Source organism: Tachyglossus aculeatus, chromosome 26 (genome assembly GCF_015852505.1).
Source record: "Tachyglossus aculeatus isolate mTacAcu1 chromosome 26, mTacAcu1.pri, whole genome shotgun sequence".
Classification (NCBI taxonomy): Eukaryota; Metazoa; Chordata; class Mammalia; order Monotremata; family Tachyglossidae; genus Tachyglossus; species Tachyglossus aculeatus.
Window position 1 is genome coordinate 6,464,057 of NC_052091.1, and position 22,372 is coordinate 6,486,428.

The window sequence follows — 22,372 nt, forward strand, 5'->3', positions numbered from 1 at the left end:
AGATAATCAGGTTGGGCACAGTCCCTGTACCACATGGGACTTACAGTCTTAATCCCCACTTTATGGATGAGGAAACTGAGGCGCAGAGGAGTTAAATGGCTTCCAAGGTCACACAGCAGACAAGTGGTGGAGCCATCCAAAGAGCCTGCATTCTCGAGGGTGCCCTCATCCCACCCCTCAAAGCCAATTGTGTTTCAGCATGAGGAAGTCAGCCAGACAGCCAGGCTCAGTGAGCACTTACTGTGTGCCGAGCGCTGTAGTAAGCACTTGGGAGAGTAGAGTATAACAATAAACACATACATTTCCTGCCCACAGTGAGCTTACAGCCTAGAGGGAGCTTACAGAAAGGGGATGACTCCTTGGCTATATGGGATGAGAAGGGAGATGGAGCAATCAATCCTATTTATTGAGCACTTACTATGTGCAGAGCACTGTACTAAGGGCTTGACAGAGCACGATACAACATAATTAGTACAGGGCGGGGGACAGAAATCCCTTTTCTAGAGTTGACCACATGTTTCTGTTGCAGACGCTCCCCAGGATCTAACCATTCAAGCTCTCTGGGAAAATCAAACAAGTACAGGTGAGCCGGGGGGCAGGGTCACTGTGGCCCAGGACACGGAGGTAGTGAGGGAGCCTAGAACCTGTTCCACTCCGGTCCCAAACTCCCCAGGAGGAGCCCCGTCTCTGACTGAGTTTCTGCTCCTCATCTGGAGCTAGACCTGGTGGGTGGGGTGGAGGGGAGTCAAACTCAGAACCACTTCCAATTCCTAAGCACGGGGATTCCTAGGTTGAATCTGTCCTGGCTGTGGGGGCGATGGATTGAAAGGAATGCCAACAGCCGGGTTGTAAAACCACTTGGGTCTCAGCATGCCTCTCTGTCGAGGGCCAGAGAAAGATGGAGGGGCATGGGAGCCGCGGGAGGGGGAGCTCAATGGAGAAGGATAAGGGCGGAATATGAGTGTTGTGAGGAAAAATAGGTCCTGGCTCCTGGAAGCCGAGTCACCTTTGTCCATGAATGTGAAGTTGAATTGAAGGAAAGCAGCGTAGTCTAATGGATGGAGCACAGGCCTAAGGGTCAGAAGGACCTGGGTTCTACTCCTGGCTCTGCCAACTGTCTGTTGTGTGACTCCGGGCAAGTCACTATGCTTCTCTGTGCCTCATTTACCTCATCTGTAAAATGGGGATTAAGACTGGGAGCCCCATGTTTGACACGGACTGTGTCCAACCTGATTATCTTATATCTACCCAGGTGCTTAATACAGTGCCTGGCACATTCAATTGTATTCAATTGTATTTATTGAGTGCTTACTGTTTGAGGACACTGTACTAAGTGCTTGGGAGAGTACAGTACAACAATAAACACATTCCCTGCCCACAATGACCTTAGACTCTAGAAGGGGAGACAGATTTTAATACAAATGAATAAATTACAGATATGGACGTAAGTGCTGTGGGGGTGGTTAATAAATACCATAAAAAATGGCAACTCATTCCAAGGCTCTGGATTCTCTCTCTCTCCCCCCACCCATCTCCCTTTCTGTCTCTTTGTCTCTCTGTCTCTCTCTAGCCTGGGACTTACGAGGGACCACTTCCTCTCTGACCGCCCTGGAAGGGGAGTCCCTCCGTCTAATCTGTAGTAGCAAAGGCAATCCCCCAGCGGACCTGAGATGGACCCGGAAGGGCCGAGGCCTGAAGCTTTCCCATTCCTGGGACCCCGGGGTCCTGGAGCTCCTGCTGCCGTATCTTGGGGAAGACGATGAAGGAGAATACACCTGCCACGCTCAGAACCCACTAGGGACCAGAAATGTCTCCCTGAATCTTTCTGTACATTGTGAGTGGGAGCGGCCGGGATGTGGTGAGGCAGAGGGCGGGATGAGTTCTGGATTCTGGACCAGAGAAGACCCAACTCTCTCCTCCACCCAACCCGGTTTACCCCTTTCCCTTCTCTTCCCTCAGACCCCCCTCGCCTACTCAATTCCTCTTGTCTCTGGGACCTGGAGGGCCTGAACTGCAACTGCTCCACTCAGGCTAAGCCACCCCCATCCCTGCGCTGGTGGGTTGGGGGGGAAGCTATGGAAGGGAACAGCAGTGGAAACCCCCAAGTATCTTCCACTAAGTCTGGACTCTGGACCGTCAGCACCCTAAGCCTGAAGTGGGAGCTGGATGATGGTTTTAGCCTCCGCTGTGAAGGCTCCAATCCCCACGGGGCCCACACTCTCACCTTACTGCCAGGACCAGGTGAGGTTCCGGAAAGTCCTAAGAGAGGGGACAGATTCAGAGAGGGGCTGAGGAGGGGACAGCGCGGGGTATCTCCGCTCCCCGGTTTCTGGGAAGGAAGTGTGTTTCTGACCTCTTATTTCTCCCCAGATCTGAAGACTTCTCTCATGAATCAATACGCCAAGGGGATGAGTCAGGGAATCATTTATGGAGTTGGCATCACGGTTCTGGTCTCCCTCGGCCTCTTCCTCTTCACGTGAGTCCTCGCTACAGGGAGAAGGAGGTGGGAGCCCGGGGCCAGGAGCAGGACCAAAAGAAAGACAGGTTCCTCGGGAAAGGAGAAAACATGGGGCCGTTTCCTCAGGGTGAAGATGCTGAAGAAAAAAGGAGGGGGCTCGACGACTGAGGCCTCCAAGTTGCAGGACAATACTGAGGCTGATTACATCAACTTGGTCTCCAATGACCTCCCACCTGTGAGTGATTCCACATGCCCTGCTCCCACTTTTTAATGATATTTGTTAAGCGCTTACTATGCGCCAAGCGCTTTACTCAGCGCTGGGGTAGATACAAGATAATCGGGCTGGACACAGTTCCTGACCCACATAAGGCTCACAGTCTAAATCGCCATTTTATAGATGAGGTAACTGAGGCACCGAGAAGGTGAGTGACTTTCCTAAAGTCACACAGCAGACAAGTGGCAGAGCCGGGATTAAAATCCAGGTCCTCTGACTCTCAGGCCCGCGTTTTTTCCACAAGGCCACGCTGCGTATTTATTATGGCATTAGTAAAGTGCTTACTATGCATCAAGCACTGTTCTAAGAGCTGGGGTAGGTATAAGCTAATCAGGTTAGACACAGTCCCATCCCACATGGAACTCACAGTTTAGGTAGGAGTGAGAACAAGTATTGAATCCCCATTTTACAAGTGGGGAAACTGAGACCCAGAGAAGTTAAACTGGCTTTGAGAGATTCTACTCCCCTCCTCAAACTCAGACACCCAGTCTCTCCAGAGCCCAGCCTTCCAGTTCCACAGATTCTGGCTCCCACCACTTGTGTCTCCCTAGAACCATCATAAAAGCCAAGAATTCTGACTCTCAACCTTGATCTTGTCCCTCCAGGAAGCCAGACAGCCCACTGTGAGTCCTTAATAATAATAATAATAATAATAATGCTATTTGTTAAGCACTCACTATGTGCCAGGCACTAAAGTGAAAACAAGCAAATTGGGTTGGACACAGTCCCTGTCCCACATGGGGCTCACAGACCCCTTCTCAGTAAGCGCCCAATAACAATAATAATAAAAATAATTACTGTATTTGTTAAGCGCTTACTATGTGCCAAGCACTGTTCTAAGGTCTGGGGTAGATATAAGGTAATCAGGTTGGATAAAGACCCTGTCCCACATGAGGCTCACAGTCTTGATCCCCATTTTTCAGATGACGTAACTGAGGGACAGAGATGTGAAGTGACTTTCCCCTGGTCACACAGCAGATAAGTGACAGAGCCAGGATTAGAACCCACGTCCTCTGACTTTCAGGCCCCTGCTTTTTTCTGCTAGGCCATGCTGCTTCTCAATAAATATGACTGACTGACTGACAACTGACTGACTGATTTCTCTCCTCCCAGGACCAGCATCGAGAATCCAGGCCGGACAACCCATGCATCCCCCATTCCCCTGCTGCCATCTGCAGATCTGAGGTGAGGGGAGATGAGCTGCATTACTCTTCTCTCAAGTTTCTGGGGCGGAAGACTCGAGAAGTCCAGCTAGCCAAGACCCCCTCTACTGAATACTCAGAGCTTAATTTCAGATAAGAGGGGAGAGGAGGGACGGATAGAGAACCAGCCCCGGCTGACGGATCTGAGGGGCTCGCGGCCTCAGCTTTGCAATGGGGAGAGGGCTGGGTTAGGATTTGATTGTAGGGAAGGAATAAAGATGAGGACAATGAGATGGCACTATTGTTCCTAGAGGTTCATTCATTCATTCATTCAATCGTATTTCTTGAGCGCTTACTGTGTGCAAAGCTCTATAGTAAGTGCTTGGGGCAGTACAATAGAACAATAAGCAGACACATTCCCTGCCCAGAATGAGCTTACAATCTAGAAGGGGAGTCAGATATTAATGTAAATAAATAAATTACAGATACGTACATAAGAGCTATGGGGCTGGGTTGGGGGATGAATAACGGGAGCAAGTCAGGGCAATGCAGAAGGGAGTGGGAGAAAAGGAAGAAAAAGAGGGAGACGAGAAGGGAAAAGATGAGGCTTTTGAGATTGTCGAAGTCCCAGCTCCACGAGAGGCCTACTTTCCCTCCTAGAATCCTTCTCTGCTCCATCTGCTAGGCCGAGGTCCACACACCCACACATACATGTACACACATCAGCCAATAATCAGTGGCTCCTGGAGTCCCCTGACAGAAGAGTAAAGGCCTTTCCCTCTGACTTCTCACAGGTGGGAGGGGGCATTTGGGAAGGCAATGTCCAATATTTTTCTTGGATATAAATGGAGGGATGAGACAAGCGGGGGGATGACCAGCCATGCTCAGAACTCTCCAAGGAATCTACAGCCACTGACAAAGATTAGCCCGGTGAATGGACACTGAGTTCTGATCTACAAATGGGATTTTAGGGTGGCCATTCTGAGGGAATAAAGGCTCGGGGGTGGGGGTTCTTGGATCCAATAGAACCCTGGGGTACATCGAACCACCTGGACCTAATTTTCCCTGGGTCTTTGGGTCTGAGGATTTGACGGGGCTGGTGCGGATCCTCTGGATTTCCTATAGATGGGAACAGATGGGGCCTTAGAAGGGCCCCGGGTCAAGCCAATCCCAACCTAATCCAAGGAGCGCACGAGGTACTGGATCAATCACTGAATTTCGAGAAGGGAAATGGCAAATGGTTCTGTTTCTGGCTGCCTGGGCCACAATTGAAGAAGTATCGTGGCTCAGTGGAAAGAGCATGGGCTTTGGAGTCAGAGGTCATGGGTTCAAATCCCAGCTCCGCCAATTGTCAGCTGTGTGACTCTGGGCAAGTCACTTCACTTCTCTGTGCCTCAGCTACCTCATCTGTAAAATGGGGATTAAGACTGTGAGCCCCCAGTGGGACAACTTGATCACCTTGTAACCTCCCCAGCGCTTAGAACAGTGCTTTGCACATAGTAAGCGCTTAATAAATGCCATTATTATTATTATTATTGTTATTATTAATTGATCCTATTTGAGGTACACAGATCCTGTTTACAGAACCATGGACAGTACCAACCCTTCTCCCTTGGAGTAAGGATTTGAGCCTTATTATCTTGGAAAGATAACAATAATAATAACAATTTGTTTCTGCACTTACAATGTTTCAAGCACTGCTCTACGTGTTGGGATAAAGACAAGTGAATCATTTCGGACACAAGTCCCTGTCCCACAGGAGGCCTGTAGTCTTAGTAGGAAAGAGATCAGGTATTAAATCCCCATTTTGCAGTCGAGGAAACTAAGGCATGGGTAAGTTAGGTGATTTGCCCAAGGTTACCCAGTGGGGTTACACAAGGGGATACAGGAAATCTCAGGACTCAGTTTAGCACACACCCCAGGGCTCTGTGGTGAGAGAAATATTAAGGATTTGGCTGTGACTGAACAGAGAGCTCTGAAGGAAGAAAAAAAGCAACAAGAACTGGGAGTTGAACTGCATGAGGAAGAGCAAACCACTTACGTCCGAGGTGGGGAAAGACTGGCTGAGAGTGACTACTGAGAAGGCTGAGAAGGATCTTGTGGTCTTGGTGGTCCACAAACCACAGAAGAGACAACAATGAATCCCCGTGAGTAAATGCAAGCACGCTTCTGGAAGGGATAAAAAGTGGCGAAAGAGACAATCCTCACATTTCATTCCGTGTTTTTTCAACCCTGGCTAGTCACTTCTGGGCTTGGCCACTTAGAGATGAAGAGATCTGGGTGAGGATTCAGAGGAGAGTCGCGAAGATAACTACAGTGTAAAATGGAATGGTACCTGGGACAAGAGCAAAGCGCAAATTGGAGTGTTTAGCCTGGAGGAATGGCAGAGGACAAACTGAGAGGAGAAAGGTTATTTTAAAGAAGATGGGGATCAGGAACGGCTGAGATTAGATATCAGAAATCGATTAATCGATCGTATTGATTGAGCGTTCACTGTGTGCAGTGCGCTGTACTACACGGTTGGTAGAGTAATACAACAGGGTTGGTGGATACATTCCCTGCCCACAAGGAGCTCACAGTCTAGAGGGGGAAAACTTTCCGCCACAACTGTAAGCCTCTGGAATGGATAGAAATATGGCTGTCAAAAAACAGCAAGACCTTCTAGCTGCCTAGAGTGGGGAAGACAGTTGCCTAAAGTGCTAACCTCCGATCTTGGAGGTTGATTCCCGATTGTTTGCCCACTCCTGTTTTCCCTACTCCATCTCCTCCGCCCTAGTCTCCTCCCTTATTCATCCCCACTTAACCTTCCAGGTAACACTTCTCCCATCCTCCTCCTCCTCCTTCCTTCCACCCCCATCACGACCTGCCTCACCTGGCAGAGGTCTTGCTGGGATCCATGGTGAAAATCATCCAAGTTTAGCTCATTCTGGAAAGGCAGAACTCCTGGGTTCTCGGAGGATGAGCGGATTCCAAGAGGCGGAGGGGAGGGGCTGGGCCGCCTCCTCTGCTGGCAGCATTTCCCTTCGGTCTCTGGGACGAGGAGCACTTCCTAGTCTCTGAGTAGCATCCTTAGCTTTTATGGGAAGGTGGGAAGGGAGTGGAGAGAAGAGGCCTTTGGCAAAGGGTCAGGATGGTGAGGAGAGCTTCAATCAATCAATCAATCAATCGTATTTATTGAGCGCTTACTGTGTGCAGAGCACTGTACTAAGCACTTGGGAAGTACAAGTTGGCAACATATAGAGACAGTCCCTACCCAACAGTGGGCTCACAGTCTAAAAGGGGGAGACAGAAAACAAAACCAAACATACTAACAAAATAAAATAAATAGTATAGATATGTACAAGTAAAATAAATAAATAAATAAATAAATAGAGTAATAAATATGTACAAACTTATATACATATATACAGGTGCTATGGGGAAGGGAAGGAGGTAAGAGCTTGAAGGGAGGGAAAGCCTGGCAACGGTGAGAAGCAGCTTGGCTTAGTGAAAAAGAGCCCGGGCTTTGGAGTCTGAGGTCATGGGTTCAAATCCTGGCTCCACCAATTGTCAGCTGTGTGACTTTGGGCAAGTCACTTAATTTATCTGTGCCTCAGTTACCTCATCTGGAAAATGGGGATTAAGACTGTGAGCCCCCTGTGGGACAACCTGATCACCTTGTAACCTTCCCAGCACTTAGAACAGTGCTTTGCACACAGTAAGCACTTAATAAATGCCATCATTATTATTATTACTATTGAAGGGGCGAAGGCTAAGGAGGGATGGTGGGGTGCTTGCCGGAAGAGGCTAAAGAGGCCTGAGGGGGAGGAAATACTCTGGAGGAGGGGGTGCTGAGAGGGAGCAGAGGATGCTGAGGGAGAAGAAGTGGGATTCAAAGGAGGGAGGAGACGCTGAAAGAAAGGAGAGGCATCAGGGAATACAAAGGTGGTGAAGGGAGTACTTAGGAGATGATGAGGGGTACTGGAGAGAGATGGGGGTGGCTGAGGGGAGAAACTGAGGGAGGCTGGCTGGGAGAAGGGATGCCAAGCCAAGAGGGCGAGAAGAAGGGACATGGGGTAGTGAGGAGATTGGGGATGGAAGGTTGGGTGAAAGGGCGGGAACAAGAGAAGCAGAGAAGCAGAGAAGCAGCTTGGCTCTGTGGGAAGAGCCGGGGCTTTGGAGTCCGAGGTCATGGGTTCAAATCCCGGCTCCACCATCTGTCAGCTGTGTGACTTTGGGCAAGTCACTTCACTTCTCTGGGCCTCAGTTCCCTCTTCTGTAAAACGGGGATGCAGACTGTGAGCCCCCCGTGGGACAACCTGATCACCTTGTAACCTCCCCTGCGCTTAGAACAGTGCTTTGCCCAGAGTAAGCGCTTAATAAATGCCATTATTATTATTATTATTCTAACAAGGAGGGCTAGCAGCCCTGGGGCAATTCGGAGAGCCTCGCGGACCGAATGACCCCCCAGGGCACGTGGAAGGGTGTGGAGTTCCCAGCCCATCAGAGGCCCGGCGGCCTCGCCCTTCTTCCCGCCCAAACGCCCCGGGCCTGCTCCTTCGGCCGCGCCCCCTGTCGGTTCAGGCCGCGAAGCACCTCCGTCATTCGTCCCGCCTCCTGGCCGGATCCAGCCAATCAAAACGTCGACATCATCGCAGCGGAGGGGCAACGGCGCGCGCATGCGCGCGAGAAACCGAGCGAGAGTATTAAAGGGCCAGCGACTCTAATCAATCAATCAATCAATCAATCAATCAATCGTATTTATTGAGCGCTTACTGTGTGCAGAGCACTGTACTAAGCGCTTGGGAAGTCCAAGTTGGCAACATAGAGAGACGGTCCCTACCCAACAGGGGGCTCACAGTCTAGAAGGGGGAGACAGAGAACTCTAAATCACCAGGTCCCCGTCCAATCAATCAATCAATCAATCAATCGTATTTATTGAGCGCTTACTGAGTGCAGAGCACCGTACTAAGCGCTTGGGAAGTACAAGTTGGCAACATATAGAGACGGTCCCTACCCAACAGTGGGCTCACAGTCTAGAAGGGGGAGACAGAGAACTCTAAATCACCAGGTCCCCGTCCAAACATTCATTCATTCAGTCAATCGTATTTATTGAGTGTTTACTGTGCGCAGAGCTCTATCCGCACTGTTTCCCTACCACTTGAGAAGCAGTGGAAAGAGCCCGGGCTTTGGAGTCAGAGGTCGTGGGTTCAAATCCCGGCTCCGCCAATTGTCAGCTGTGTGACTCTGGGCAAGTCACTTCTCTAGGCCTCAGTTACCTCATCTGTAAAATGGGGATGGAGACTGTGGGACAACCTGATCACCTTGTATCCTCCCCAGCTCTTAGAACAGTGCTTTAATAAATGCCATTATTATTATTATTATTATTATTATTATCCTAAGCGCTTGGGAAGTACAGATCGAACTATCCCTGCAGAGATGCCCTTGACGAGGAGAAGGTAGACGGGGCGGAAAGAGCCTTGGTAATTAAAGTGTTAGCCCCAGGACTCAGTCCGAAGTCTCCCTCCTCTAAATCTATTCCAGTTGCAGTGCAACCCAGGCATCCTGCTCCTGGCTCTCCTTTGACCTCTCCTCCCCCAGCCCTCCACCCTTGGTCCCAGGAGTTCTGCCTTCCACCACCCAGCTCTCACTTAACTCTCCTGCCAGAACCCAGAACCAGGCTCAACAACCCCCACTCTCCCTCTCTGTTCTTTTCAGAGATGCTCATGGTTGGGTCTCTCCTGCCTCTTTGGGTTGAGACAAGGTCCCATCTCTTCCTTCCTGTCTTTCTTGATCTTTCATCATCATCACCCAGAGAAGCAGCGTGGATTAGTGGAAAGAGCACGGGCTTTGGAGTCAGGGGTCAAGGGTTTGAATCCCGTTTCCGCCACATGTCTGCTGTGTGACCTTGGGCAAGTTACTTAACTTCTCTGAGCCTCAGTTACCTCATCTGTAAAATGGGGATTAAGACTGTGAGCCCCACATGGGACAACCTGATCACCTTGTATCCCCCAGCGCTTAGAACAGTGCTTTGCACATAGTAAGTGCTTAATAAATGCCATCATCATATTATTATCATCATCATCATCATCAATTATTGACGGGAAGCATCATGACCTAGTGGCAAGAGCACAGGTTTGAGAGTCAGGTGTCGTGAGTTCTAATCCCAGCTCCCCCACTTGTCCGCTCTGTGACCTTGGGCATGTCACGTCACTTCTCTGTGCCTCAGTTACCTCATTTATAAAATGGGGATTAAGAGTGTGAGCCTCATGTGGGACAAGGCCTGTATCCAACCTGATTGGTTTGTATCTACCCCAGTGCTTAGAACAGTGCTTGGCACATAGTAAGTGCTTAACAAATACCATAATAATAATAATGATTATTATTATTATTGTTAAGCGCTTATGTGTTTAGAGCATTCATTAATTCATTCCATTGTATTTATTGAGTGCTTACTTTGTGCAAAGCAGTGTATTAAGCATTTGGGAGAGTACAATACAACAAAGTTGGTAGAAGTGTTGCCTGCCCACAGTGAGCTCACGTATAGAAGGACCGGACCACAGACTCGATGCCGGCTCTATGGATAGAAAACACTGAGTAATGGGTTTCAAACCCTCCAAAGTAGCCTTTCTCCAGCTACATCAAACTTTCTGAAGAGAGGTGCTGAGGTGTGGGAGGGGAGTTCTCTGAATTGTCCTACCAAACTTGCTTGTATCCACTTTAGTGCTTATTACAGTGCCTGTCACATAGTAAGCACTTAAATGCCACAATTATTATTATTATTATTATTATTATCATCCAGGCCCTTTACTTCCCCTCTTCCTGAGAGAGATCCTTCTCCCTACCCCACTACCCCTCATCTTTCCTGTTCCCCTCGCCCCAGCCACCATCGAACTTTAGACCAAGGGTTTGTTCTCTGCAGAAGCAGAGATGAGGGGGGGAAGTTAAATGCAGCAGGAGGGAGTTAGATGAGTAGTAGTAGTAGCAGCAGCAGCATTTATTAAGCACCCACTTGGTGCAGTGCTCTGTACTAAGCATTTGGGAAGCGCAGAATAGTAAGGAGCTTGCACTCTAATGAGGGGACAACCAAAATATTTACAACTACAGTGGTCAAAATAAATAAGCTGACCTCGACTGATTGATAGGTACATGAGGGCTAAGTGGGGGCATAAACAAGTTCACAAGTGCTAGAGTTGGCTGAAGGGATGACACGTCTCAGGGGGCTGGGAAATTAATTGGGGTAAAACTTGTGGAAGCGATAGGGTTGCATTTGAGGAAGAATTTGAACGTGAAGAAAGCTGTGTGGTCTGTCTGATAGGAGCAGCAAAAGTATGTTCTGACTACTGAAGTAGGACACTTCCCCACCCTCACCCCCAATCTGCCTCTCCCATTTCTTTGAGCTGGGTTAAGTACAACCCCATCAGAAGGGCAGGGTTGTGGGAGTGGACCCCTGGCTGATCTCCTTGTTTCCCTTCCGAGACTTCGTAAGATAGCTATTCCAACACAGTAAGTCCTTTCAGAAAATTCAACTGCCGCAGTTCATTTATTTTTCTATGGTATTTGTTAAGTGCCTACTATGTGCCAGGCATTGTACTAAGTGCTGGGGGAGATACAAGCCAATAATCTAGGACACAATAATCTAGTACACAATTCATGTCCCATATGAGGTTCACAGTCTTAGTCCTCCTTTTAAAGATGAGTTGACAGAGGCATAGAGAAGTTAAGTGACTTACCCAAGATCACGTTTTATTTTATTCCTCTTGTCTTGGTATTTACAAACCACCATCATTGAATGCCCAGTGCAGAAGAAGCTTTCCCACACGTGGTATTTACCCCTTTATGAGTCTCCCTTCACTGCAAGACACACCCCTACTCCAAGTCCTCCATACTAACTCCATGGGGCCAGAGCCGGTCTGAAAGATTAGGCCTCTCTAGGCTAGACCTGGGGTCCAGTTTGTTTGGGGATGCCCAGAGCCACCCAAGACCCCTCACCGGGAAACCCAAACCTCTGGAGAAGCCCAGAAGCAAGGGGAGAGAAGAGTTTTGCCAGGTTTGGGGGCCCACATCCTCTCTGAAGGCCCAGAAAGAAAACCAATGGAGAACCTAGAGATCTCCAACTCTTCCAGGGCAGGAAGAACCTTCTGAGATCACTAAATCCACCCCCTGCCTCCACATCACATCCCAGCCCCATTCAGAGAGGGTTCTGGCATCCTAGGAAATTACCAGGGAGGTTATTACAGACCTTTTCCTCCTGTTCTCTTCCCTGGGGGCTGGGGTGCTGACTGTGGTGAGAGAGAAGGGAACAGTGGAAATGGGGGTACTAGACTTAAAGGACATGAGCCCCTCCAGAGAGGAAACTGGGGTTCAGGGGCTAGGGCAGTGGAGTTTGGATGGGGTCAAGGATGGACCCTGCTCTCCCTTCCGGTTCCCAAATCTTTCACCTCCAGGCAGTCCTTGTGGGCTGAGCAGCAAGGAGACGTTGACCATTCCCTCCTTGCATCCATTTCTAATCCTCTCCTGGGCCCAGTCTCAGAAGGAGGCAGAATAAAGAGCCGGTGCTTGTTCTGAAACCCATTCATTTAAAGAAGCTCGTGTCCTGTGAGGCATGAGGAGGAAGGGGATGAGGAGGAAGAGGAGGGGCTCGTGTCCTGTGAGGCATGAGGAGGAAGGGGATGAGGAGGAAGAGGAGGGAAGGGGAAGTATGTGGAAACAAGGCCCATTTCCCTAGAGCAGCAGCTCCCCAGAATAGGCAGACCAAGGGAGCAGAGGCGATGGGTTGGAGAGGCCAAGGTCCTTCGTTCCCACACCAGGCCAGAACACAGTAGTCCCGCATCCGGGATTAGAAACTGGAGCACCATTGCTGGTTGGACAGAGGTGGCCCCTTGGGAGTTCATTCATTCTTTCATTCATTCATTCAATCGTATTTATTGAGTGCTTACTGTGTGCAGAGCACTGTACTAAGTGCTTGGAAAGTACAATTTGGCAACATATACAGATGGTCCTACCCAACAACTGGTTCACAGTCTAGAACGGGGAGTTGGGCGAGGCTGGGAGTGGTAGGCCCTCACCCCTCTGAAAAATGGGGCGGGGGGCCGCTCGAGGTCACATGTTGGAGTATATCTGCTCAGTCAGGTGGTGGGGCTGGCTACCTCCGGCAAACACTTCAAAGTTCTCATAATCAGCATCTGGGTCTGGAATCTCAAACTTCTCCCCTGCCAGCTTCTGTGAGTAGGGAAAAGGGAGGTGAACGCTCAGAACTTTGCCAGCCCCTCTGCCAGCTCTCCAACTTCCCTTCCCCAGGCCCAGGGAACCCAGCCCCTCACCCCCCCACTCTCCTCCCCACCCCCAAGCTCCCGCTCCACAGCCTCCAGGCACTCCCAATGCCCCACTCCCCTTCCAAGATCTTAGAGCCCTGAGCCAGGCTTCCTGCCCCTCTCCTTCCAGCTCTGCCCCCTGACCTTCTTCCTTCCTCTGAGGGGTGGTTCTGGCCCCCGCCGGGTGTGATACGTGTGGATTAGATCTCCGGTCTCCCCGTTGCTGGGGCTCTGGCTCAGCTTTCCCCCAGCCTGGTTTTCTTCCTGCAGGCTCAGTCCCAAGGGAGACTGCGCCCCATGTTTTCTGTGGGAGTAGGGGCTCAGGCAGCCATTCCCAGGAGAGTCCCCGCCCTTCCCGATCCCATAAGTCACTCTCCCCTCCTTTCCCAGAGTCCCCCTCACCGGCTTCGGATCCACCGGCAGACCACAATCACCAGGATCAGGAGCAGCAGCACCCCGGCCCCACTGGCCCCCAAGGCCATAAGCAGCTGCTGTTCTGGCTCTGAGGGAAGAGGGAGAGCAATGGAGAGGAGGGGGCTTCGGTTTCTCTACCCCACTGACTTTGGGGGTTGAGAAGCAGCGTGGTGTAATGGGTACAGCACAGGCCCAGGAGTCAGAAGGGCATAGGTTCTAATCCCAGCTTCGCCACTTGTCTGCTTTGTGACATCAGGCAAGTCACTCAACTTTTCTGGGCCTCAGTTTCCTCATCTGTAAAATGGGGATTAAGACTGCGAGCCCCATGTGCAACAGGGTCTGTGGGACAGGATCTGTGTTCAACCTGTGTATCTACCTCGTCATTTAGTACAGTTCCTGGCACATAGTAAGCACTTAACAAATACCATAGTCCTTATCGTTATTATTATTGTTATTATTATTATTATCATTGAATCCCGAGGAGCCCAGGGGAGGAAAGGGATCCGGCTTTCGGATCCTGAGAGGCCTTCGAGTACCTGAGGGTGGCAGAGGGAGCAGGGGCAGCAGCAGCTCGCTGTGGCCATGGAGGTTCAGTGCCCGGCAGGTCACGTTCCCAGGCGGGGAAACGGGCATCCGGAGCTCCCCAAGCACAGCCCCATCCCAGGCCGAGGAGACCGCACTCACGGCCGAGTCATTGTAGTCGCTGGGCACGGGGTGGGCAACGCCAGGCAGAAGCCACTGGAGGCTTGGGTTCGGGTTCCCCCGGGCCCCACAGTGGCACGTCACTCCCCCATCGGGCTGTGCTGAGCAGTTTCCCAGGGGCAGGAGCAGTGGCTTGTCTAGAGGGCAGGAGGGAGACAAGGAGAGGTTCCTGAGGCCCCCGGCTTCCCTCCCTCCCCCCCAAGATGGCATCACCCCCAGCCCCTCAGGACTGGCCACCATCTTCTCCCACCCCTGCCCCCGCCAAGTACACTGGAGGTCCAGGCTCAGCGGTGCCGACTCCTCCCCGACCCCCAGCTCGTTGATCCCGGCGCAGTAATAGGGTCCGGTGTCACGGAGCAGGCCCGTCACTTTCACGGTGTCCAGGTCTCCGGCCCCCGGGACGCTCGCACGTGTGGGCCCCTGGGTCCAGCGGAAGCCCTGGGCCGGTGGGTGGCTCTGGCAGGTACAGCGCAGGGTGACAGAGCCGCCCTCGATCAGTGGTCCAGAACCCTGTATCAACACCTGGGCTGCCCGGGGCAGGTCTGTGGGAGAAAAGTCAGTCAGTCAGTCAGTCAATTGTACTTCCTGAGCACTTACAGGGTCTGGCACTAGGAGGGCGGGGGAGTGGACAACCCAATGACCTCTTTCTCTGCTTCTCCAGTCACACATCCTTTTGACTTTCCTTTTTAATTTGCGTATTGTATATTTGTCCTTGTCCCTTAAGCTATTATCATATTTTTGCATGTCACGTCTCCCGATATGTCTGTCTCCAGACCTCCTTCTCCAACCCCAACATATACTCCCAGATTGGGAGCTCCTGGAGGGACAAGGGACTGTGTCTAATTCCCAACTGTGTACTCTTTCTCAGTGCTTAGTGCTGTGCTCTGCCCACAGTAAGCACTTGATAAATACTATTACTACTACATCGTCTCTCATCTTCTCCTTCTCACCCCCCCCCCCCCCACCACAACTTTGCTCCCTGACACTTAGAGCCCTACATAGGCCCAGGCCCCTCCTACGGACCATGGACTCAGTCAGGCCAGGCCTGGCCAGTGGTCTCCTCTTCTCTCCTGTTCAGCTGCTGGGATGACAAGTCCCAGGAGCCCTCAGGAGAATCCACACAGGCTCGTCCCCTTCCCGCCCAAGAAATGAGGTGAGGCCCTACTGGCTTTTGAGCTGGACATGGCCTTCCTCTCATGGAACTCAGTCCAGATTGGGCAGTCCCACAGGGGCTACTGAGAAATTGGGGGCAGAGAGAAGCTTCCCCCAGAGCCAGCCCCACTAGCCCTCCCCCACCGCTGCTTCCTTCTCAGGGGCCTCAGACTAAAGAGAGAAATCCGCCTTCTTCACACCGCTCACTGGACCCTGCAATGGGTCCAGGCCCATGATCCAGTGTGGCCAACCAGTGGTGGCTACAGCCCTACCTGCCCAGGTCTCGCCCCCACCCCACTCACGCTTGACTTGGAGGTTTGTCTTGGCCTGGCTCCGCTGACCGCTGGGGTAGAGCACTCTGCACTCCACAAGGCGCCCATGGTCAGAGGCTGAGGGCAGCAGCTGCAGCTGGGACATCAGCCGCCACACCCCATCCCGCAGAGGCTGGTGGCTCACGTTGGCGGCCTCCCCCTGGCCAGACCAGATCAGGGTAGGGGGGTCCGAGGGGCAGGTGTGCTGGACAGAACAGGTGAGGGTGGCGGGCACCCCTTCCTTCAGCTCCCCGGAGTCAGTCAGCTGCAGAGGCTCCGGAGTTTCTGGGGTGACAGTCGTGGGGACCCGGTTGTTTCAGCCCAGTTCGCCCTGGGCCGAGAGCCCCCACCACTGTTCAACCCCGCCTCTGGCTATTCCTCTGACCTATTTCCTGGGACTCCAGAACTCCACTCCAAGCTTCTTCTCCAATTTCTGACTGTGTCCCCAAAGATCCAAGTGCCCCACCCCAATTTCTCTCCTTCCTGTCTCCCCTACTCTAACCAGGGTTCAATAGCTCCCATAGATTCTCATCCCCAGCTCTCCCGGACCCCATTCCCAGCCTGGGCCCCCTCCCCCCACTCTTCCAAGCCTCAGCTCTCCCAGCCTCCGGCTCTCCCAGCCTGGGTTCCCTCCCCTAGCTCCACCCCCCCTGCAGCCACATCCAACCTGGACTCCCCTGACTCAAGCCTCTTCCCACTCCCTCCTGCTCTGACCTTAAGGCCTTCCCCGACTCTGCTCTCCTTTCCTCTTCTCCCACTCCCTTCTGCATCTCCCTGACTCCCTCGCTTTATTCATCCCCACCCCCAGACCTAAAGCACTTATGTCCATCTCTGTAAGTTGATTTATTTATATTAATGTCTGTCTCCCACTCTAGACTGTAAGCCCGTTGTGGGCAGAGAATGTGTCCATTTATTGTTCTATTGTACTCTCCCACGTGCTTAGTAATAATAATAATAATGGCATTTATTAAGAGCTTACTATGTGCAAAGCACTGTTCTAAGTGCTGGGGAGGTGATCAAGTTGTCCCACGGGGGGCTCACAGTCTTAATCCCCATTTTACAGATGAGGTAACTGAGGCACAGAGAAGTGAAGTGACTTGCCCAAAGTTACACAGCTGACAATTGGAAGAGCCGGGATTTGAACCCTTGTCCTCTGACTCCAAAGCCCGTGCTCTTTCCACTGAGTCATGCTGCTTCTCTAGTATAGTGCTCGCATGCAGTAAGTGCTCAATAAATACACCTGACTGACTGACTGACTGACTGACTAACCTTGCAAGGTCAAGGTCAGAGTTTTGTCGTAAAAGCCTTTGTGCCCTCCCTCGAAGTTGATCCAGATGTAGTAGACGTCTGTATCGCTGGGGAGCACAGGGTTGATCCGCAGGCTGCACTCCCCCTGGGCCGGATCCCCATGCAGCTTCCAGCGGGTCTGGGCATCACCCTGGCCACTGGCCGTGGCAGAGCTGCGGAAGACCTCGGGGTACCTCATGGAGCGGTACAGGTACCAGGTGATGATGTAGGGGGGCCTGGCTTCTGGTGGGGCACTGAAGGAGCAGGGCAAGACCACGCAGGAGCTCTGCAGGGCCTTCAGGGAGGAGGGCAGGACCACATGCCAGGATGGAGCCCCCTCACCACACTGCAGCACAGCTGGGGAGAGAAGGGGGGCACTGAGGTGGGCCTCTCTGGACCCACAGCCCTGCTGGGAGCAGGTGGAAGGGGGAGGGATGGAGTTTGGGTTGGTGGGGGGCAGCTGAGGCTGGGACAGAGGACAGGGGTGCGGGCAGGTGCACATAGCAATGCACACAGTAAGTGCTCAATAAATACGATTGAATGAATGAATGACCGGCAGCCAGATGGAGGGCAGAGTTCAGCTCCTCTGGGCTACTGGATGGGACCAGAAGAGGCCGCAGACCTCCATCCCTTCCACCTGCTGTGGCTGGGTCTGGTCAGGCACACCCCAGGGATCCCCTGCCAGATCCAGCAGGCCCATGGAGGGACCCCCAAACACAGGGTGCAGGGTGCTTTTTTTGTTTGTTTTTTATGGTATTTTTAAGCCCTATGTGCCAAGCTCTGCACTAAGCTGTGGGATGAATACAAGATAATCGGGTTGGACGCAGTCCCTGTCCCACATGTGCTTATAGTCTTAATTCCCATTTTACAGATGAGGTAACTGAGGCCCAGAAAAGTTAAGTGACTTGCCCAAGGTCACACAGTAGACAAGTGGTGGAGCCAGGATTAGAACCCAGGTGCTTCCGACTCCCAGGCTCGTTCTCTATCCAGTAGGCGATACTGCTTCTTGGTGTTGGGAGGAGAGGGGTTCCCTGGTCCCAGCCCCGGGAAGCAGGGCGGGGAGGGCGGGGGGATGGAGGGGCTGGTGCTCGCTTGGCCCTAGGGAGGATTCGCTTGGGGTGAACCTTCCCCCTACCTCCCCCATCACGCTCAGGCTCCTCACGTCCATCAGCTCTGGGACTTTTGAACTTAAGGTTCCACCGCCCTCCCTAAGACCCCCACCTCCAGTCATCTGTCTGTCCTCCCTCCCATTCATTCATTCATTCAATCATATTTATTGAGCACTTACTGTGTGCAGAGCACTATACTAAGCGCTTGGGAAGTTCAAGTTGGCAACATTTAGAGACGGTCCCTACCCAACAGTGGGCTCACATTCTCCCATCCGGCCCCACCTCCTCCCCAAAGACTGGATGGCTCAGAAATCTTTCCTGGGAAAGCTGGCAGACAGTTAATTAATTATGGTATTCGTTAAGCACTTACTATGTGCCAGGCACTGTACTAAACGCTGGGGTGGATACAGGCAAATTGGGTTGGGCACAGCCACTGTCCCACGTGGGGTTCACAGTCTCAATCCTAATTTTACAGATGATGGAACTGAGGCCCAGAGAAGTGAAGTGACTTGCCTAAGGTCATACACCCGGCAAGTGGTGGATCCGGGATTAGAACCTGTGACCACCTGACTCCCAAGCCTGTGCTCTATCGACTATGCCATGCTGCTTCTCTAAGCCATGCCGTGCCACTTCTCACTTGAGAACCGGCGGAGGGCCAAGAAGGAAGGAGCGGGATGGAGGGGGAACAGAGCAGGATTGGAGGGGGAACGGAGGGAGGTCAGACTTGGACGTGGGGATGATCCATTACCTTTGTCCGATACTCTCCTTACTGAATCCTTGCTCTCCCCAACTCCACAAACGAAAGAGCCATTTGGGGCCAGACTCCCCTCCCTATCGGCCCACACTGGCCCACGCGAACCCCGGCCCACTTAAGCACTGGCCCAGAGGATTGACCTTCTCTGGCCTTGACCTCCTCCCTCTGCCTGCAGGCTCTTCACTCCCTCCCCCAAGCCCTACCTCCTTCAGGGAGCAATAGAAGAGCAGGGGAACCCCGGAGGGAAAGGGCCTGATTTGGGACCGGGGGAGAAGGGGACCTCACCGATTAGCAGAGTCAAGAGGAGCTGTGGCTGAGGACACCCCATGTCTGAGTCCTGGGGGAAGCGCAGCGATCTGAGGAGGAGTGGGTCGAGTCACAGGGAGGTGGGGAGGGTGTGAGGATCCGGCCCAGTGGCCCCTCAACCCCACTCCCCTCCCAGCTCCCCTTTCTTCCTCCTGGGGATCAGGCATCGCTCTGTCACATGCTGCCTGGCCCCAGCCATCGCCCTCTAAATCCCAGGAGTCAACCAGGCCCTGGGGGTCCCTCCAACCTCTACCCCCTCCCGCTTCATGACCCAGCTCCCACTGCTGACTGGCTCTTCCCTCTCTCCCACCTCCCTTCAACTCCTCCTTCCAGGGCCCCCCAACAAAACACCTCTCCACGCTGAAGCCCCTGCCCTGGTTCCGCCTCCTGGCCTCCTCGCATACCCATGAGGAGAAAGATAACAAAGGGGATCCTGTGGTTTGGGGACAGAAGCTGGGTCCTCCCTCTGCCCCATCCCTGATTTAAGGGCTTCCTAAGCCCTTTTCTGCCCTGGCTCTGGGAAGTTTTGCTCTAGCTGCCAGTCTAGGGGTCAGGGCTCAGGCTTACCAGGTTTGCTGTGGGGGCAGGGAAGAAGGAGACTGGATTTGGGGGAAACAAAGAGGACTCACTTTTTTTGGGAGTCTGCTGGGAGACAAGCCTTCACCCTTCCTCGCTCCAGGCATCTCCGGGAGGCTGGTGGGGTGAAAGTCTGGGATCAGGGGATAATAATAATATATGTACATAGAATAATAATCATAAGTGTGGTAATTGTTAAGCACTTTCTATGTGCCAAGCACTGTACTAAGCGCTGAGGTGAATACAAGCAAATCGAGTTGGACACAGTCCCTGTTCCACTTGGGGCTCACAGTCTCAATCCTCATTTTACAGATGAGGTAACTGAGGCACAAAGTGACAGCAGACAAGTGGCAGAGGTGGGATTAGAACCCATGACCTTCAGACTCCCAGGCCCGTGCTCTAACCATTAGGCCATCGGGTCCCTGGGAACCAAGCCACGGGGCCCGGGCCGGACCTTGGAAGGACCAGGGAGGGGTCCAGAGTTCACCACCTTGGGTCAGGGCTTGAGAGAAGTGAGATGAAGGCGAAGTGGCAGCTTGGGGAAGGAAGTGATGACTGGGGAAGGGAGAGAGTGTTGTGGGCACCTCTCGTGGGCATCATCAGGTTTCTGTTCTCCTCAGGAGGATGGGGGAGAAGAAAATGAAGGGGTCTCCTCATGACAAAATGACTTGCCAACTTAGGCACCCTTCCCTTTAAGATCCTCTTCCCTTTTCAGGACCCTGTCCCCCACCCCCACTTCCCCTCCTCGGGACCCAGGACCCTGGTTCCAGCCCCTCCCAGGAGCAGTCTTTCTTTCCCTAACTCCCCACCATGACCCAGCATCCTGTCCTTGACCTCAGCTCCCCTCCCAAGACCCAGTTGTCCTGTCCCCCACCACCCACTTCCCTCCCAGGACCTGGGATCTTAAACCTCCAACACTATTCCCCTAAGGCCCGGTCCAGACATTGACTCAATCATATTTATTGAGTGCTTACTGTGTGCAGAGCACTGTACTAAGCTCTTGGGAAGTACAAGTTGGCAACATATAGAGATAGTCCCTACCCAACAGTGGGCTCACAGTCTAGAAGGGGGAGCCCTGCCGCCCACAACCCCTCTCCCCTCCCAGGACCCAAGTGCCCTTCCCCTAACTCTCCCTCCCCACAAAGCCCACTCCTTCCTCAGAGCCCAGTTAAGCAGTCTTACCTCACCTCCCAGTCCCCAGCTTCCCCTCCGGACTCACCTCTGTGGCCAGCAGGGTTACAGGCAGGGTCCGCTCTTGTTCAACCACTGGCTGAGGGACCCAGAAGCCTCATCCTCAGTGCGATCTGTCAGAAAGGGAACAGAAACTCATAAGAGCCCAGAGCATAGCCCTGGCATACTGCCAGTGGAAAGCAGGGAGAATTCTGGGAGTAGCACTTGCTGCACAGACAAATCTTTTAGACTGTGAGCCCACTGTTGGGTAGGGACTGTCTCTATATGTTGCCAATTTGTACTTCCCAAGTGCTTAGTACAGTGCTCTGCACACAGTAAGCGCTCAATAAATACGATTGATGATGATGATGATCCCAGAAACCCAAGTCTGCCTCTGCCAGCCTCCACCATTCCCAACTCCTGGTGGTCTCTCCTTCCTCCTTCTACCACGGTACTGGTCATCCCCAGGCCCAGACTGGAATCTGAGCCAGAGGCAGGGAAGAACCCCCCACCTCCAACCTCCCCCGACCCCTCACCTTCAGCCCTAGTGTTTCATGGCGCTTCTGGTAGGCAATGGCAGCTTAAAAAACAGGACTGCCTCAGCGGAAACCTATTCAAGTGGGGCTGGTTATTGTGGCCCCTGTTGACATCATGCAATTAAGACCTAACACTTACCGAACTGGAGCTGGGCGTGGAGGCAAGTGGTATATACCACGACATCTAAACTCTAACTCTAAACACTTTTCTCAGCCCTCAAGCCTCCCCTTATAGCCTCCACATCCTCTCCCTACACAGTCCCCACTCCACATTCATTCATTCATTCAATCGTATTTATTGAGCGCTTATTGTGTGCAGAGCACTGTACTAAGCGCTTGGGAAGACAAATTGGCGACATATAGAGATGGTCCCTACCCAACAATGGGCTCACAAATGAGGATTAAAACACCCGTTCTCTCTCCCCTTAGACTGGGTAGTCCTACACTGCAGGGTCGCTGTGGGCAGGGAAAGGGTCTACTTCTACTGCACTCTCCCAAGCACTTAATACAGTGCTCTGCACATTATAAATGTTCAATAAATATTAGTAATGAGCACCGCGAGGGGCAGGGAATGTATCTGATTGTACTGTATCCAATGCCAGCACCTGGCCTACAGCAAACGCCTGACAAATGCCCCACCCCGCAAATTTAACTTGAGCGGGCTTTAGGAGCAGGACTGTTGCAAGGAAGGAGGGGGCAGCTCCACGCCACCCCCCAAACAGCAGCCCAAAGCCCGGCCCTGAGGTAGGCCGCGGCCTCTCCATCCTGACATACACATTGCCCTTAAGATGGCAGCCCCTTGGCCTGGCCAGGAGCAGCCTCAGCGGCTCCGAGGACTCATCTCCTGTCCCTCGGCCCACCATTAAGGCCCGGGCGGAGGGCGAGGAC

General features: G+C 52.5%; 2 protein-coding genes across 2 annotated transcripts in view; one reads left to right on the forward strand and one right to left on the reverse strand.

The window, feature by feature from the left end:
- LOC119945793 overlaps window positions 1–4,163 on the forward strand; it is a 39,254-nt gene extending 35,091 nt beyond the window's left edge. The window contains 6 exon segments of the mRNA XM_038766977.1: window positions 530–583; window positions 1,571–1,834; window positions 1,960–2,241; window positions 2,371–2,476; window positions 2,585–2,693; window positions 3,846–4,163. Of these exon segments, the coding sequence (XP_038622905.1) occupies window positions 530–583; window positions 1,571–1,834; window positions 1,960–2,241; window positions 2,371–2,476; window positions 2,585–2,693; window positions 3,846–4,031 (1,001 nt within the window). The 3' untranslated portion in view covers window positions 4,032–4,163.
- An 8,726-nt stretch (window positions 4,164–12,889) lies between these two features.
- Window positions 12,890–21,668, reverse strand: LOC119945794 (sialic acid-binding Ig-like lectin 5). Its single transcript, XM_038766978.1, is given in 11 exon segments — window positions 12,890–13,082; window positions 13,328–13,471; window positions 13,570–13,669; window positions 14,118–14,420; window positions 14,553–14,825; window positions 15,738–16,031; window positions 17,016–17,390; window positions 19,182–19,252; window positions 20,961–21,082; window positions 21,485–21,511; window positions 21,624–21,668. Coding segments are annotated over 11 exon segments (1,881 nt in total). The 3' UTR covers window positions 12,890–12,955.
- Window positions 21,669–22,372: the final 704 nt, after the last annotated feature.